General features: G+C 38.5%; 4 protein-coding genes across 4 annotated transcripts; 2 read left to right on the forward strand and 2 right to left on the reverse strand.

Moving 5' to 3' along the window:
* Positions 1 to 3,623: 3,623 nt before the first annotated feature.
* On the forward strand, positions 3,624 to 5,549 carry ASPZODRAFT_134229 (hypothetical protein). Its single transcript, XM_022723469.1, has 2 exons — positions 3,624 to 3,757; positions 3,814 to 5,549. The coding sequence occupies exons 1-2, from the start codon at positions 3,735 to 3,737 to the stop codon at positions 5,408 to 5,410; spliced, it is 1,620 nt and encodes a 539-aa protein (XP_022579349.1). The 5' UTR covers positions 3,624 to 3,734; the 3' UTR covers positions 5,411 to 5,549.
* Positions 5,550 to 5,901: 352 nt separating this feature from the next.
* On the reverse strand, positions 5,902 to 7,956 carry ASPZODRAFT_99762 (hypothetical protein). The gene is made up of 2 exons (XM_022730618.1): positions 7,730 to 7,956; positions 5,902 to 7,653 (listed from the first exon to the last, which is right to left on the reverse strand). The coding sequence occupies exons 1-2, from the start codon at positions 7,784 to 7,786 to the stop codon at positions 6,037 to 6,039; spliced, it is 1,674 nt and encodes a 557-aa protein (XP_022579350.1). The 5' UTR covers positions 7,787 to 7,956; the 3' UTR covers positions 5,902 to 6,036.
* Positions 7,957 to 8,608: 652 nt separating this feature from the next.
* ASPZODRAFT_153189 (hypothetical protein) lies at positions 8,609 to 9,534 on the forward strand (the record flags this gene model as incomplete). Its single annotated transcript, XM_022725945.1, has 6 exons — positions 8,609 to 8,630; positions 8,686 to 8,744; positions 8,797 to 8,863; positions 8,926 to 9,131; positions 9,187 to 9,437; positions 9,498 to 9,534. The coding sequence occupies 6 exons, from the start codon at positions 8,609 to 8,611 to the stop codon at positions 9,532 to 9,534; spliced, it is 642 nt and encodes a 213-aa protein (XP_022579351.1).
* Positions 9,535 to 10,353: 819 nt separating this feature from the next.
* Positions 10,354 to 11,978, reverse strand: ASPZODRAFT_70363 (hypothetical protein; the record flags this gene model as incomplete). Its single annotated transcript, XM_022729664.1, has 5 exons — positions 10,354 to 10,795; positions 10,931 to 11,070; positions 11,134 to 11,188; positions 11,317 to 11,439; positions 11,503 to 11,978. The coding sequence occupies 5 exons, from the start codon at positions 11,976 to 11,978 to the stop codon at positions 10,354 to 10,356; spliced, it is 1,236 nt and encodes a 411-aa protein (XP_022579352.1).
* Positions 11,979 to 13,694: the final 1,716 nt, after the last annotated feature.

A 13,694-nucleotide genomic window follows, 5' to 3' on the forward strand; every position in this document is an offset into this window, starting at 1 on the left:
AGGTTATATTTAATTAATTTATTAATAATAAAGTTATAGTATTAAAATACTTTACTAGTTATTAAATTCTATATATATATAATATTTATTATTATCTAGCTAATATAATATCTTACTATTACTTATAATTTTATTTTTATAGTCCTTATAATATATAGATAGATATCTAGTATATATATATAATCTATATAAATATATATTAATAAGGTTATATTTTATACTAATAATTATATTATTAATAAACTTATTTAATATTATCTTAAGTATTTTTTAATCTAGCTATCTTATTAGTATATTATTAATAATATTAATTATATAAGTAATAGCTTTAAGTTATAATAGTTATAAGAGATATCCCTTATATAATAAATATTATAATCTTATAATAATTATACCCTTAGCCTATTTAATATTAAGATTTTACTTTAATATTATAGATATAATCTATTTAAGTATTATATTTAATATAACTATATTTATAAGGTCTTTATAAAGGGAGGTCTTATAGTCTATATAATAAGCCTTTATTTACTTATTAAATTAATATATTATCTAGTTTTTAAATACTTAAATAGTTATTTAAATATTTATTTTATTAATAATATATTTTATCTAGTAGAATTAAGTTATATTATTAATAAAGTATATAATTTACCTCTCTCCTTAATATCTAGTTATTATTTATATTATATTAAATAATACTTAGTTAAATAGCTTTACTATATATATATAGGGTTAGTATAATATCTATTAATTTAATATTAATAAATAATATTTATAATATTTAGTATCTATTAGTTTATAGGCTTTATTAATAATAATTATATTATTAACTTATATCTTTAAATATTAAATAGTATTATATTTAATATAATCTAGATATTAATATTAGGTCTCTATAGTCTCTTTTATTATTAGGAGTTTCTTTAAATATATTATTTCTATTACTTAAGGCTTCTATTAAGCTATTATTATTATAAATACTAATATTTTATTAAATTTAAGTATATATAATAAATATCTCTTAATTATTATATAAATATTAATATATCTTTTATATAGTACTTCTTCCTCTTAATCCTATATAATATTATTCTTTTTAAATAGGTTTATAAATATAAGATTAATATAAAATTAAAATAAATATATAATATCTTTAAGTTATATATTTATTATCTTATTATTAACTATATAGAGTTTAATAATAATACTTTTAACTTTATAATAAATACTCTTACTCTCTTTAGTATATATTATAAGATTTAAGGATATAAAGGATATAAATTAATTATATTAATTATAAATATAAATATTTATTTTTAAGTCTAAAATAAAGCTATCTTATAGAGGATAATTCCCCTTTATATTATTTAATACTATTAATATTATCTTTAAGCTTAATAAAATATTTTTAGGGTATTAATAAGCCATTATATTAATATTTTTATTTTATATTATAGGATTTAATTTTTTATACTCCTTTTTTATTTTTTTATATATTCTTATTATAGCCTTATAAAGCACTAGTTTTTTTTCTTTAATAATATTAAATTACTTTATTATTTTTATATCTAGTACTTAATTATTAAAATATATTTATTTATTAATATAATAATATTTTTTAAATTAATATCTTCTTCTATAAATATAATATAGTAATATTTTTTTTAATAATACTATCTTTAATTTATTCTTATTATAGTCCTTAAATAATATAAATATATTTATATTATTACTTTAAGAGATTTATAGTCCTTACTATTCTTTAAAGTTAATTAATATATTTAATACTAATATCTTTAATAAGTATTTAATTATCTAGTTCTATTAAATTAAGTATATTATTATACTTATATATTTATAATAGAATAAGTTAATTTATTTAAGTAATTAATATATTATTTATTTTATATTTATAATAGTATTAAGCTTAAAGTTATAATATTTAAGATAAAATATCTTTTAATATATAAGCTATTTATTAAAGCTTCCTTTATTAATTATTTTTAGCTAAATATAATCTTATTTATAGTCTAGCTATATTATTTAAGTATTATTATTAAGTATATATTTTATTTATAACTACTTTAGTATCTCTTATAAAGTCTTAATTATATTAATTAAGTTTTATAAGTATTTATTAATTATTTTTATAATTTAATTATAGAGCTTAATAATTATATCTTATTTTTTTTAATATAATTTTATATTATTATAGTAATAATTAATTATATATTTATATAGGGCTTACTTTATTATAATAAGTTTCTTTAGTATTATTATTACTTATTAATAGAATATAAGTATTAAAGCTTATAGCTCTTTTAATATATCTTTATATTCTAAATCTATATATTTTTATATAAGTAAGGATTATATATATTTTAATATAACTATATACTATAGAGGCTAATTATCCTTATCTTTTAGAATAATCTTATTAATATTAAAGGTTATATTTATAGGTAATCTATTAAGATAATATAATTATTTATAATACTTAATATTATTAATAGATTAACTTATTATTTAATAAATTAATATAAATAAGTTATATTAATTAGATATAATTAGACTTATAACTTTTAGCTAAATAATATAAGGATTCTCCTTATATAAAGCTAATAATAACATAATATTAAACTAACTAACTAGATAACTTTTAGGGATAAATATTATCTATAATATATAAATATATAGTAGGGTTAGGCCCTAATAATATATAAATAATAAGAATATTAATAGAAAATAGTTAATAAATAGTTAAGTTAATAATATAAAGAGAAGCTATATATCTAATAATGAGTATCTATATATCTGTCGTAGTCAACATCTACATATAATAAGAATACCTAAAATTATAGATCATTTTGCATTAATTATGCAGTCACAAGAGTTTTCTTAGTTTGTCCTATTTGTATCAATATGGGGCCCCATGGGTTACCTATGATGGGTTATGGGTTCTCAGCAATAACCTTAACCTATTATGGGTTGGAGATTTCGACCCATTTCCCGACCCATCAATGGGTTGGGTCCGGGTTCCCATGGGGCCCCATGGGTTCTGCCGAAGTCTAAGGTTACCTAATTAAAACCCGCCATACCTATGGGTGGGTATAGGTTTACCCTAGGCATACCCAGAAACCCGGCAGGTAAGGAATCTAGTGCCCTAAACCCAACCCGCGGGTCGGGTTTAGCCAGTCTAAATTATAAGGCTATACTATAACTATAATCACCTACTTTATATTTAAGCTATAGTAGTAACAGTAACCATTAGACATCTCTTCCCTTTTCTAGGCCTACTTGGCCAATATATTATAAAATATACTTAACATCCCTCTCCCCTTTCTTATACTAAATTAGAATAGGTATAGTGTGCCTATTTACTATCGCCTGCCTGAGGCACCTGAATGACCTCTTTATTAAACAACCTTGCTGTCACTGTTATAAATTTCACCTTTTTCAGCATTGGTAGCTTTCTATGCCTTATATATAAGATTTATCAATTTTTGATTACTCCAGTATCTTATATAGATAGAAATAAGGGTAAGAATAAGAATACCTTTAAATCTAAGCTACTAATGTTAATTAAGTAACCAGTGTTGCGCACCGTGTGGGAAGCGGAGGTACTCTACATAAATCCCTTGCCAAGACGCTAGAAAACAACTAGTGCGATAAAAGTCAAGTAATACCCTTACTCTACTCCGTATACAGGTGAATGTTACAATAGGCCTACAATGATATGGGATCGTGATAGAAGGTATATCACTCGACGCGCATAAACAAACTACATGACTAACGATTTTTCTTCGGCAGATTTGATGATCGACGTGGTGGTGAAACATATCGCCCTCCAGAACGATCAGGGCGCTCACCAGGGTTCATTCGTCACAGAAGGTCACCATCAAGGGCCCGGTCTCCTCGCTTTTCGGCCGATTCCTGGGTGCCCCCAGCTCGAAGCACCTCGCATCGAATCCCAAGTCGCTCTCGACCACCTTTCCGACATCGCTCTAGGAGCCCTGCGCCCCGCAGAGAGACCCAGGCAGGTTACTATAGGAGGTCTAGGTCTCCAAGACGTCACTCGCCCCGACGCGAGGAGAGACCAAAATCTCCTAGTATCAATTGGCGGACTAAGACACCCTATGCCATAAATGCCATAAAAGGTTTTCGTGATGAAACTCGAGACCAAAGTCCACAGAAGCGAGTATCCGAGGCTCCACCGCCAGGAGGAAACCAAATATCTCTTCACAGAGAATGTGACCGCTCAAGCCTACCTACCGCTAACACACTCCTTGAACATCCATCACCGGCCCCAAGAGGCTCAACATGGGAATGTAAACATCAGCCACCGATCCACACTCGTTCCCGTAGCCCCTTTCAAAAAGGCCACCCCCATTCCCTCTCAGGAGATACGATTGCGAGACGGTCGCCTTCTCCCAGACGGGCCCCATCTGTTTACACTTCCGCAGCTGATTCGGTTAATACATCCACACGATCGTCACCTCAGCATCACGGCGACACAGGCAAGACCGCCTATAATAGTACTACCAGTCGATCTCCGACAATGCGACCCGCTCAAACGCGCCAATATAGCCAGCCAGACATTGCTTCCAGAAGCCAAGAAAAGTCCACTTCACAAGTATCTGGACTGACTCATACTGGGATGGAAAAAGTACCTCTCGTTGAGGATCGAATCGCGCCGGCCATGGAAAAAGGGAATCCGAAGACCAAGTCTACAGGTCTTCCTTTATTGAATCCCAAATCACCAAATGATAACAAGGTTACCAGAGATGCCCCGACTCAGCCAAAAAGCCATAATTTGACACAGAATCATTTACCACCATCCGGCCCTACTCATGGCTCAAGAGCCTCTTTTCCACAGGTTCGTGGACCCAACATATCATTGCTTTCTGCACCGACCCGCCCCCGTGGTGGACCGAATGCGAGGGAGAATTCTTGGCTAGGAACTCCAATACCCCGCAGAGGACATATAGTATCTGTAACTCGGCCCCCTCCCTCGGGCCCACGAGGCAGTTTTCCGCCACCGGTACCGGTAAGTGACCTTCATCGACATTCCCCTTATCGTCAAGGCAATTCTGCAGTTCCCAACCATTCCCGGCCTTCCAAAGCGTCTACACTCATCTCCGGGCTTTTGCCGATGATTCCGGGCGGGAAACTGTTGCCCCTGGGCTTGGATTCTGCAACTATGAAGCGTCTCTCTCATCCGCTGTCCGATAAGGAAAGATTAATGGAGCAAGTAACAGAGAAACAAAATACCAAGAGACTTGAACTCCGTGAGTGGGAAAGGCTTGAGAGGGAATCCTCCATAAGCACGCTCAAAAGTGAACTATCGGAAGGTCATTTGCAGCGAATGACGGAAAATGATCATTTCAGCGGAACCGCATTATTTTGAGATATTTCCATGAAGTCCCACTTCGCCAGTACATTCAAGTTATACAAAATCTCCTGGTTTTATGATAGCCCTTTGATATTTGAATAACCTCGGATAGTTGCCAAAATTTTCTTATATCTATTCTGTAGCGAAGCATCTCGCCGGGATTTCATTGAATATAGCTTCATGCGTAACAAGAGTGGAACGACGGCAGTCTTGTCTTCTCCGCTAATAGAACATGCTTCCAGTGCTCATGCTACCAACCTAATTATTTAGGATCTGCCTATACTACTTGGCCCAATATTGAGCTTGTAGCATCACAGTGCGCGTTGTGGAAATTCCAATATTAATTATGAAATGTGCCTATTGCTACCTGCGCCCAATAGTTAGTTACCTCAATAATATATAGCCTTGGTCCGGGCGAATACTCTGGTTCCTTCGCAGGCTTGATGATGAACAGACACCTTTCAGGTAATCAAAGGTAGGTATATTCATGACAGGAGCATGCTCTTATGACAATGACAAGACAGACACATATTTTACGGTAGAAACTACGAGGTCTCTAGAATGACAGGAAGAAGAGAACCGCAAACACGCATTTGTATTTCTAGCAGGATGAGGAGTTGACCATCATTAAACCATTACTATTATTTTGCTCCTCTTTCCTCTTCTGGTCGGAGCCTTTTGCGGCTCTCATGCGCAATCATATCACTCAGGTCTTCTTGAAACCCCCATTTCTGACGATGTTCTTGATGTCGCTGAGAATCATATAGACCCTGTAAGCTTTCCTTTTTGATTCCATCATGAGCCTGTAACTCATCTAGATCAACGGCCACGTCTACATCCCCGAGTTTCTTGCGTTTTCGTGTCTGCTCCTCCGCCCCCAATACAGGAAGGTTGCTGGAAGAAGCACTGATATCATAAAGCCTGTCGCCACCAAAAAATCCCTCTACCCGCCCTCTCTTCTCCGGAATTATCTGGTGAGCTGTTCTTGCCGTAGGAGTTTCTTCGGTTTCGGTTCCCCGATAATCCTTGCGCACATCAAATTCAGTGGCCGCACCTCCAGGGCCCGGGAACTCTGATGGTACACTGGAAGTAAATCCGCTCGGAGTTTCGAGACCACTCGGTGTCTGTACACCTCGCGCAATATCCTCTTCTGGCTCAACTTCAACATCCTCATCCTCATCTTCGTCTTCGCTTTCTTCTTCCGACTCATCTTCCAGAGTCTGAAGTTCGCCCCAGAGATCCTTCTCCATAGGCTCCCCTTGCTGAGCATTCTGTTGCGACTGAAGAACGCCGAATATATCACCGCCGTAGAGGGGTCGATTGTGCTCATCGACAGGAGGTTTGCCATAGCCTCCCGGATGATAACCCCACATCGCACCAGGAGGCGGTGGAGCATTGAGGCCTGGGATTTTGAGAGCTGGATACGATGGTGGTGGACCAAAGCGTTGTTGGTTGATGAGCCAAGGAGGAGGTGCGCCAGGTGGCATACTGAGAGCCTCCTTCAACTCGTCACTTAGTTCTCCAGGCCGTAAATGTCGGAGATTAGTTTCATACTCCTTACCCTCGTAATACACCTCTCCGTAGCGAGTAAGCTCTGGTTTCGATTGAAACCGAAAGAATGCCTCGTATAACTTCTGATAGTCTATATCCAGCCGGCCCATCTTAGGCTGAACTCTCTCTCTTTGCTTTTGCTTCAACGTGGCCTGCTCCTGTTTCTCTAGAACAGCATCACGCATCTCCGAGATGCCAGTATCCTTAATAAATTTGGGCAGGGAAAATGGAGGCTTTTCAACACCCCTCTTCGAGGATAAGTATTCGCGTTTCAAAGACCAATGAGACGGAACCGGAACCACGTTTCGATGAGCCTTGATATGAACAAGAAGCCTAGGGTCTGGTGCAGATGTATCGGTCCATTCGACGATTTCCGGTTTTCGTACGATTGCTTTCAGTTCAGCGACGGATAGTTTGTTCAGCTCCTTTCTCTTCTTTTTCGACAATCTCGGTTTGCCCTCGTCCTCTTCATCCGGAATCTCGTTGTCATCATCGAAGAAGATTTGAGGTTTCTCGGTCTCATCTACTTTTTCAGTTTCCGCGTCAACTTCCTGAAATTTGGAGAGTACATTCTGGTAAATATCCCAGAGCGGATCCTCGAGATTGGCTGGGACGTCGACATCACTATTCGATTGTACAACACCCGGGGTTTTGACAGGGGGTACACTGCTCGCCGAGGAGCGTTCCTCAACTTCATTTGACTTGGCCTGTGGGGTTGACAGAGGTTAGTTGGTATTTTTAGTTATATATATATATATATATTTATGAATGAATGAATATTACCTCGAGTTTTTGCGCTTTCTTCTTAGCCCTTCTAAGCTGATTTTTACTCGGCTTCATTATGGTTTTATGGTTTCAGCTCCAGAGGACCAAGCAAAGGTTTGAGAATAGAAATATGAGAGTATAGGCTTTCTCTTCAAAGTTCAGAGTGAATATAAATAGCCTATAGCTAGTCGTCACCTGCGTAACCCAGCCTCAGATCAGAAGCTCATGAGTATGAAGTAGTTAAATTAAATTAATCTAACTCCCAGTTATCTTACTAGCTAGTTAGTTAGATACCTAAGGTGTCAGGATATTATTTTTTCCGTGCCTTAGTTATCCACCTTATCTGTTAACTAGTTCCCAATTAGTTAGTAACTAACTAGTTAAGTTAGGTAATTAACTAGTTAAGTTAGGTAATTAACTAGTTATTTATTAACTAGATATGTAGTTATCATTTCTCCAGTATCTTGGTTACCTACTCACTTCGTAGGTACTAGGTATGTAAGAGCCTGAGGTAGCTACGTAGCCCCTTCCTCACTGCGTAATTTAATAAGTAACAAATAACCACTGCAGTTTGTACGCCGGGTAGTTACGAGCGTTGTCGAGTCGAGTAGTACTGTAGCCCCTTGTATCCACTTTCCTCTCTGAGACTAGACGCGCTGTCGCCCTCCAATGAATACTTTCATCAGATCCTACCTAATCTATGCCATAAGACTTCGTGTCAACATTACAGATACATCAACCTCCCATTCCAAATTATTCCTGGCTTTATGTTGTCCGAACTTCGACATACATACAACATAAGAGAAGAAACTAGCGCTTCCTCGAGTATCACATTCCTCTCTCTGACCGAGCTTCTATCGAATATATTCAAGTTTCGTCGAGAGCCTTGCAACTACAATGAACATCTTCAGACTATTAGGTTAGTAAACGCTGCAAAATCATTATGAAGTTATCAGTGCTAATCATATTGAAAGCCGATTTCTCTCACCTTACCTCAATCTTCATACTCATACAGAAAATTAAATCCTCAAGCGTATGGCTTCTGCTGACTCCTTCCATGGCTTGCCTTATTGACGTCTATCTAGAGTTGCTCTGGGTTGTCATTCAAATCCCAGGTGTTATACCTAGTGGTATTTCTAACCCGGTATCTCGGTTAGTAATTGATTCTATATCTTATATGCAGCATATATTCTAATCTAAGATTCTCTCTTTAGATCTATTTTGGAGCTTCACACATTCATTCTACAACACAACTTTTAAAATTCTTTTTATTATTTCATCAGCCTACATAATCTACCTTATGCTTCATGAGTATAAGCCAACGCACGATCCAAATGTTGATACATTTAAAATCCAGTATCTTCTTGGGATAAGTGCCCTTCTAGCAGTCCTATTTCCCAGTGAATACAGCGTCTCCGAGGTAATCCAGGGCATAGAACTACATGAGCAGCATCTTCTAAGCTAACGTTTCCTAGGTTCTTTGGACTTTCTCAATCTGGCTCGAAGCCGTTGCAATCCTTCCACAGCTTTTTATGCTTCAACGAACCGGCGAAGCTGACACGATTACTACTCATTATCTTTTTGCATTAGGGCTATACCGTGCCTTATATATCCCCAACTGGATTTACCGCTACTTCGCAGAGGGCTACTTTCATCTTATCCCTGTGGTCGCCGGTATCGTCCAAACTGTGCTGTATTCGGACTTTTTTTATATCTACTACACTAAGTATGTTCCACCCATCGCTCTCAAATATCTCTCAGAAACCCAATATTGATTTTTTCAAAGGATCATGAAAGGAAAGAAATTCTCCCTGCCTGTTTAGTCCAGGAGAAGCGACCCGATGCCTGAATGAATTCATTACCGGAACACTGTATTTTATGAAGACTAGCAACTTGGTTTACACCTGTCCACGTTGTACATTGAATGATTTTCCCCATTCATGATCCACGAACGCAATTTACTGACAATCACTGGGAACAATCATACAATTGGTCAAATGTTGGCAGCAAAAAGAAGAAACGAATAATAGGGGGATGCAGCCTCGCCCCTAAAAAGCATCAATATGTAACAGCCTTGAAAACACAACATGTATTATTTCAAACTCCAATGGTAGAGGGAACCTTCGCTCTTAATAATCGGCTTTGCAACCGGCTTTGATCTTTAGGTTGCTTGTTCCTGCAGCAGCTAGCCAGGAAAGACTGTAGGGCAAGGCATACGTTTCAGTACTTTTACCCTTGCAAGACCTGTCTATGCAGACTCATAGACCAACATCATTCAAAATTTAAATCTTGTTTGAAAGCCTTCCTATCTCCTAAGTAGATTTATCATGACTCATGATCTAGGTTAGTGATATTGTGTTTCTAATAGCCCAGTTTAGGCAGTATTGAGTATAGTAAATTGAAGTATCCTTTCCAACTTACTTTCTATACTAGACATTACATATTTGATTGCACCTATCTTATCTAAATTACTTGGTAATGATATCATATCTCTCAGAGAATAATTAATGTCCATCTAATATTAGGGCACGAGCTCTAAAAAAGTATGACTTCACTGACCATCAAGCATGTCAAAGAAACACCAACAGAAAGAAGCAACTGAATAACATGAAATATAAGAAAAAGGTTGACCATGGGCGGTGTTATGGCCTAGAGCTGTCATGGGGAGAAACGTATCCAGAACTGTAATTTATATGGGGGGAGGACAGATCAGCACCAACATAGGGATCTAACGTCATAGACAATGAATTCTGCAACGTATGAAGAATCCCCCCCCCTAGGGAGCCCGTGGGCCCAGCATTGAAAATCGGCCTACCATCCAAGGTATGCTGGCTGTCCATCCAGGACATTTGACCATGCACTTGATTGTAATACTCCGTCTGTGACCTATCTAGTGACAGGTGACCGCTGAAGGCGGAATCGCGCCTGGAACTTGGCGGGGAGAGAAGCCTAGGAGAGCGAGAAAGTAATTCCAGGCGGGGGGACCCTCGACGAGAGTTGGGCGGCGTCAAACGCGAGGCTCCACGACGCACTTGACATGTCGGGCAGATCTTGACAAAGCGTGATATAAGCTCCTTTGGAACCCTTCAACCATCCATTAACAATCAGCCGAAAGATAGAACTTTAGTGGTCATAATGACTGACATCAGGGGCTTGAAGCCTCCTTTTCGAAGTCCTGGAGAATGGGCAGAAGGGAAGAAACGGAAAACTATCCCATACCATGAATATATTTTTCGAACCTGGGCTGACGTTTTATCGCGACCACCGTGCTGGCATTGCTGATGAGCCTTGGTCAAAATTTTAAAAAGTTTTTCTCGGATTGCCACAGGCTTTCCTTCGTGACATATCATCTTCCTGCACTGCTCGAGAGATTCTCATTAAAAAATCCGCAATTTCATAGACGAAGAGCTTGAAATACGGACCTCTGAACTGCCGATGCCGATTGCCTGAAGTTTAAACATCTTCTTGACCCAGAATCTAGCAGTTTCATTTATATATTTAGTGGCCTGGGTCTGAAACTTGGCACTCTTGACTTTGAACGGCATTGGAATAGACCGATAATACCACTGTCGAGATAACGCGTGATATAAATTGGGAAGTCCTACCTGAATTGAGCCGACTCGACCGCTGTGTCTTTCGGATCTATCAGGACGGATCTGATATTTCTTGCTCTTTTGGAATGTATCAGAGCCTTGTCTTGCTTCTTGATGGATAGGTCGTCAACATAGCTAGGGTTTGCAATAGTCAGCACGGGAAGATGACCATCAGTTTCATGTTAAGGGCCGGATTACCTCCTCATCAGCTGATCAAACTCTCTCACATCAGGAAACCCATTCAGCGGTGGAATGATAGGTTCAGACAACATTGTCCCCTCATTGCGAGACTCTTGGCTTTCGATATCTGAATCCAAAACTTCACGGATAGGCAAGTATCTTGGCGATTGGATATATCGGGAGTGCGACATATACTGAGATGGTTGATGTCTATACCTGAGCTGATCAGGTGCTGGTGTTGGTGGAACGGACTGAGAGGCCGAATAAAGCGGAGACACATGCTGTGAGTTCCTCAGGTCAGATTGCTGGTTGTACGGCCCATTGAAGGGAGCCTGGTAAGGACTGATGGAATGCTGTGCATAGCTAAATGAATCTACCCCATTTGTGTCATATTCATGAGCATCTCCGTGAGAGTAAGGACCGGGCAATGCGATGGGATGAGTGAACCCATATCCGTCGTGACCATCGGTACTGCGTCTTCCAAAGCTCGTCATCCCGGTTGGTGTTGGGAAACTTTCGAACCAGCCCAAATTCGTTCATATAAGAAAGTAAAGGTTATCACGGGATGCTGCGCCGAGTCTCGACAGTGTCTCCTTTGTAGGTCGTATTCTAAACACTTGTCAAGGCTCCTGGATACCCAGTCCCACCGTCTTCAAAAAATCAGTAAATTTGGTGCATAGCAGTCTCTGAAAAAGAAAAAGATAATCTCTTTTGGCTTTATTGCAGTAAACTAGAGGTTCTTCTATTCAAAGACCAGAATTGAAGAACGGATTTTGGAAGCCTTCGATAAGTCGGAGCACGATTGATTAGAGAAGTGGGAAGAGAAAGTATAGATAATGGTTGGTCACAGTGAACATATTATAAGGCAACTCTGGTCTTGAGACTGAAGCTGAAGAGTGCAGGTGATAGGCCATCCTAACATCCATAGGAGTGATATATGGAATGAACCGACCAAGCTTGTCTGCATGGGATCAAATCAGCTTTCCTGTCAAATGCTGTCAAGGAAGCAAGGTGATCTGTAAATAGTCATGCAGAGTAAGGTATCCCTGAGTAAGAGACATGATGTATGGTCGCCACAGTAAAACAGAGAATGCAAAGACAAGGAATCAGGAACGAGGGGGAAGGGGGAAAGGCCAATCATGCATCATCGACCAAACGACCAGGCGGTTGAATAGAGGGAGAGTGGTAAGAAAAGCAAAAAAAGGACAGAAGAACCGAAACGCAATGACGGACAAAGAAAAAGAAAAGAAGAGAGAGAAGGAGGCAAAAGAGTGGAGACAGAACGGGAGAAAAAAACAGCGACAGCAGCAACAGCCTCTGTAAGGTACAGATACCATATTCCGATCGAGGCAAGCTGCACTTCATTCAGGGAATACGGAAAAGAGAGAGAGGGGAGGAAAAGAAAAGCAACCCCCCCCGGAGTCTTCGGCCAGAAGACCGGGGGTAAAGAGTCAGTTCCCGATCTAGCTGATCTCGAGTCATTTTCACGGGCTGGAAGTACGCCGAATGGAGGAGGAGAACAGTTGAAAATAGTGGATAAACGGCCCAGTTTCTCCAAGATAGGTATCTAAATAGATGGTCTGAAGCAATGGCTCATAATTGTCACACGGCAGTTATTCATCCTTGTCCATGAGATGCACCTGTAGAGAATTAATGCTATGTCCCAGTTAGGGAATGGGGTTGAACAGTCAGTTTTATGCAGCTGCCATGTCGTGTCATCCAGGTACACGCCTGGGAAGTGAGCGTTTCTCGGGCTGAGAGACAGAAAGGGCAAAAGACCCCATTGCAGCTTCGGAAATGCTGTTTAGCGCAAAGAAACATCTAGAGGTGCCATTTCAGATGGATATGCCATGTCACTACATACGTAGCAGTCCTGGCGAGAGCGCGTTGTCGGAGCTTGCAGCACTAGATAGTAGATACAGTGACACCGCTTCGCCCCAGACAAGCCTTCGACACGAGCGTACACATTCTGCAGGCGGGTACGCCGCACACTCGAGGAAGAGATTTTCCCTAGAGCTCAACACCTCAGCATGATTGGACAGCAGTCTGATCTGCAGATGTAGCTCGGAAATCCTAGCATCTGAGTTGTTTTAGGTGCACCGTACGGTGTACCCCGTAGCTCTGCAGGTTATCGTAATTTTCTTTGCTTCGACTTAAGATGGAAACGAGGCTAGATCCTAGAAAAAGGGACCGGGGGGGGGGGGGGGGGG

The sequence above is a fragment of the Penicilliopsis zonata genome (assembly GCF_001890105.1).
Source record: "Penicilliopsis zonata CBS 506.65 unplaced genomic scaffold ASPZOscaffold_12, whole genome shotgun sequence".
Classification (NCBI taxonomy): Eukaryota; Fungi; Ascomycota; class Eurotiomycetes; order Eurotiales; family Aspergillaceae; genus Penicilliopsis; species Penicilliopsis zonata.

Excerpts from the sequence above, each read along its gene's own strand:
- ASPZODRAFT_99762 (XM_022730618.1), bottom strand. The coding sequence starts at position 7,786 with ATGAAGCCGAGTAAAAATCAGCTTAGAAGGGCTAAGAAGAAAGCGCAA. Across the intron at positions 7,654-7,729 it reads AGAAAGCGCAAAAACTCGAG|GCCAAGTCAAATGAAGTTGA; the intron begins GTAATATTCATT and ends TCAACCCCACAG.
- ASPZODRAFT_134229 (XM_022723469.1), top strand. The coding sequence starts at position 3,735 with ATGATATGGGATCGTGATAGAAG. Across the intron at positions 3,758-3,813 it reads ATATGGGATCGTGATAGAAG|ATTTGATGATCGACGTGGTG; the intron begins GTATATCACTCG and ends TTTCTTCGGCAG.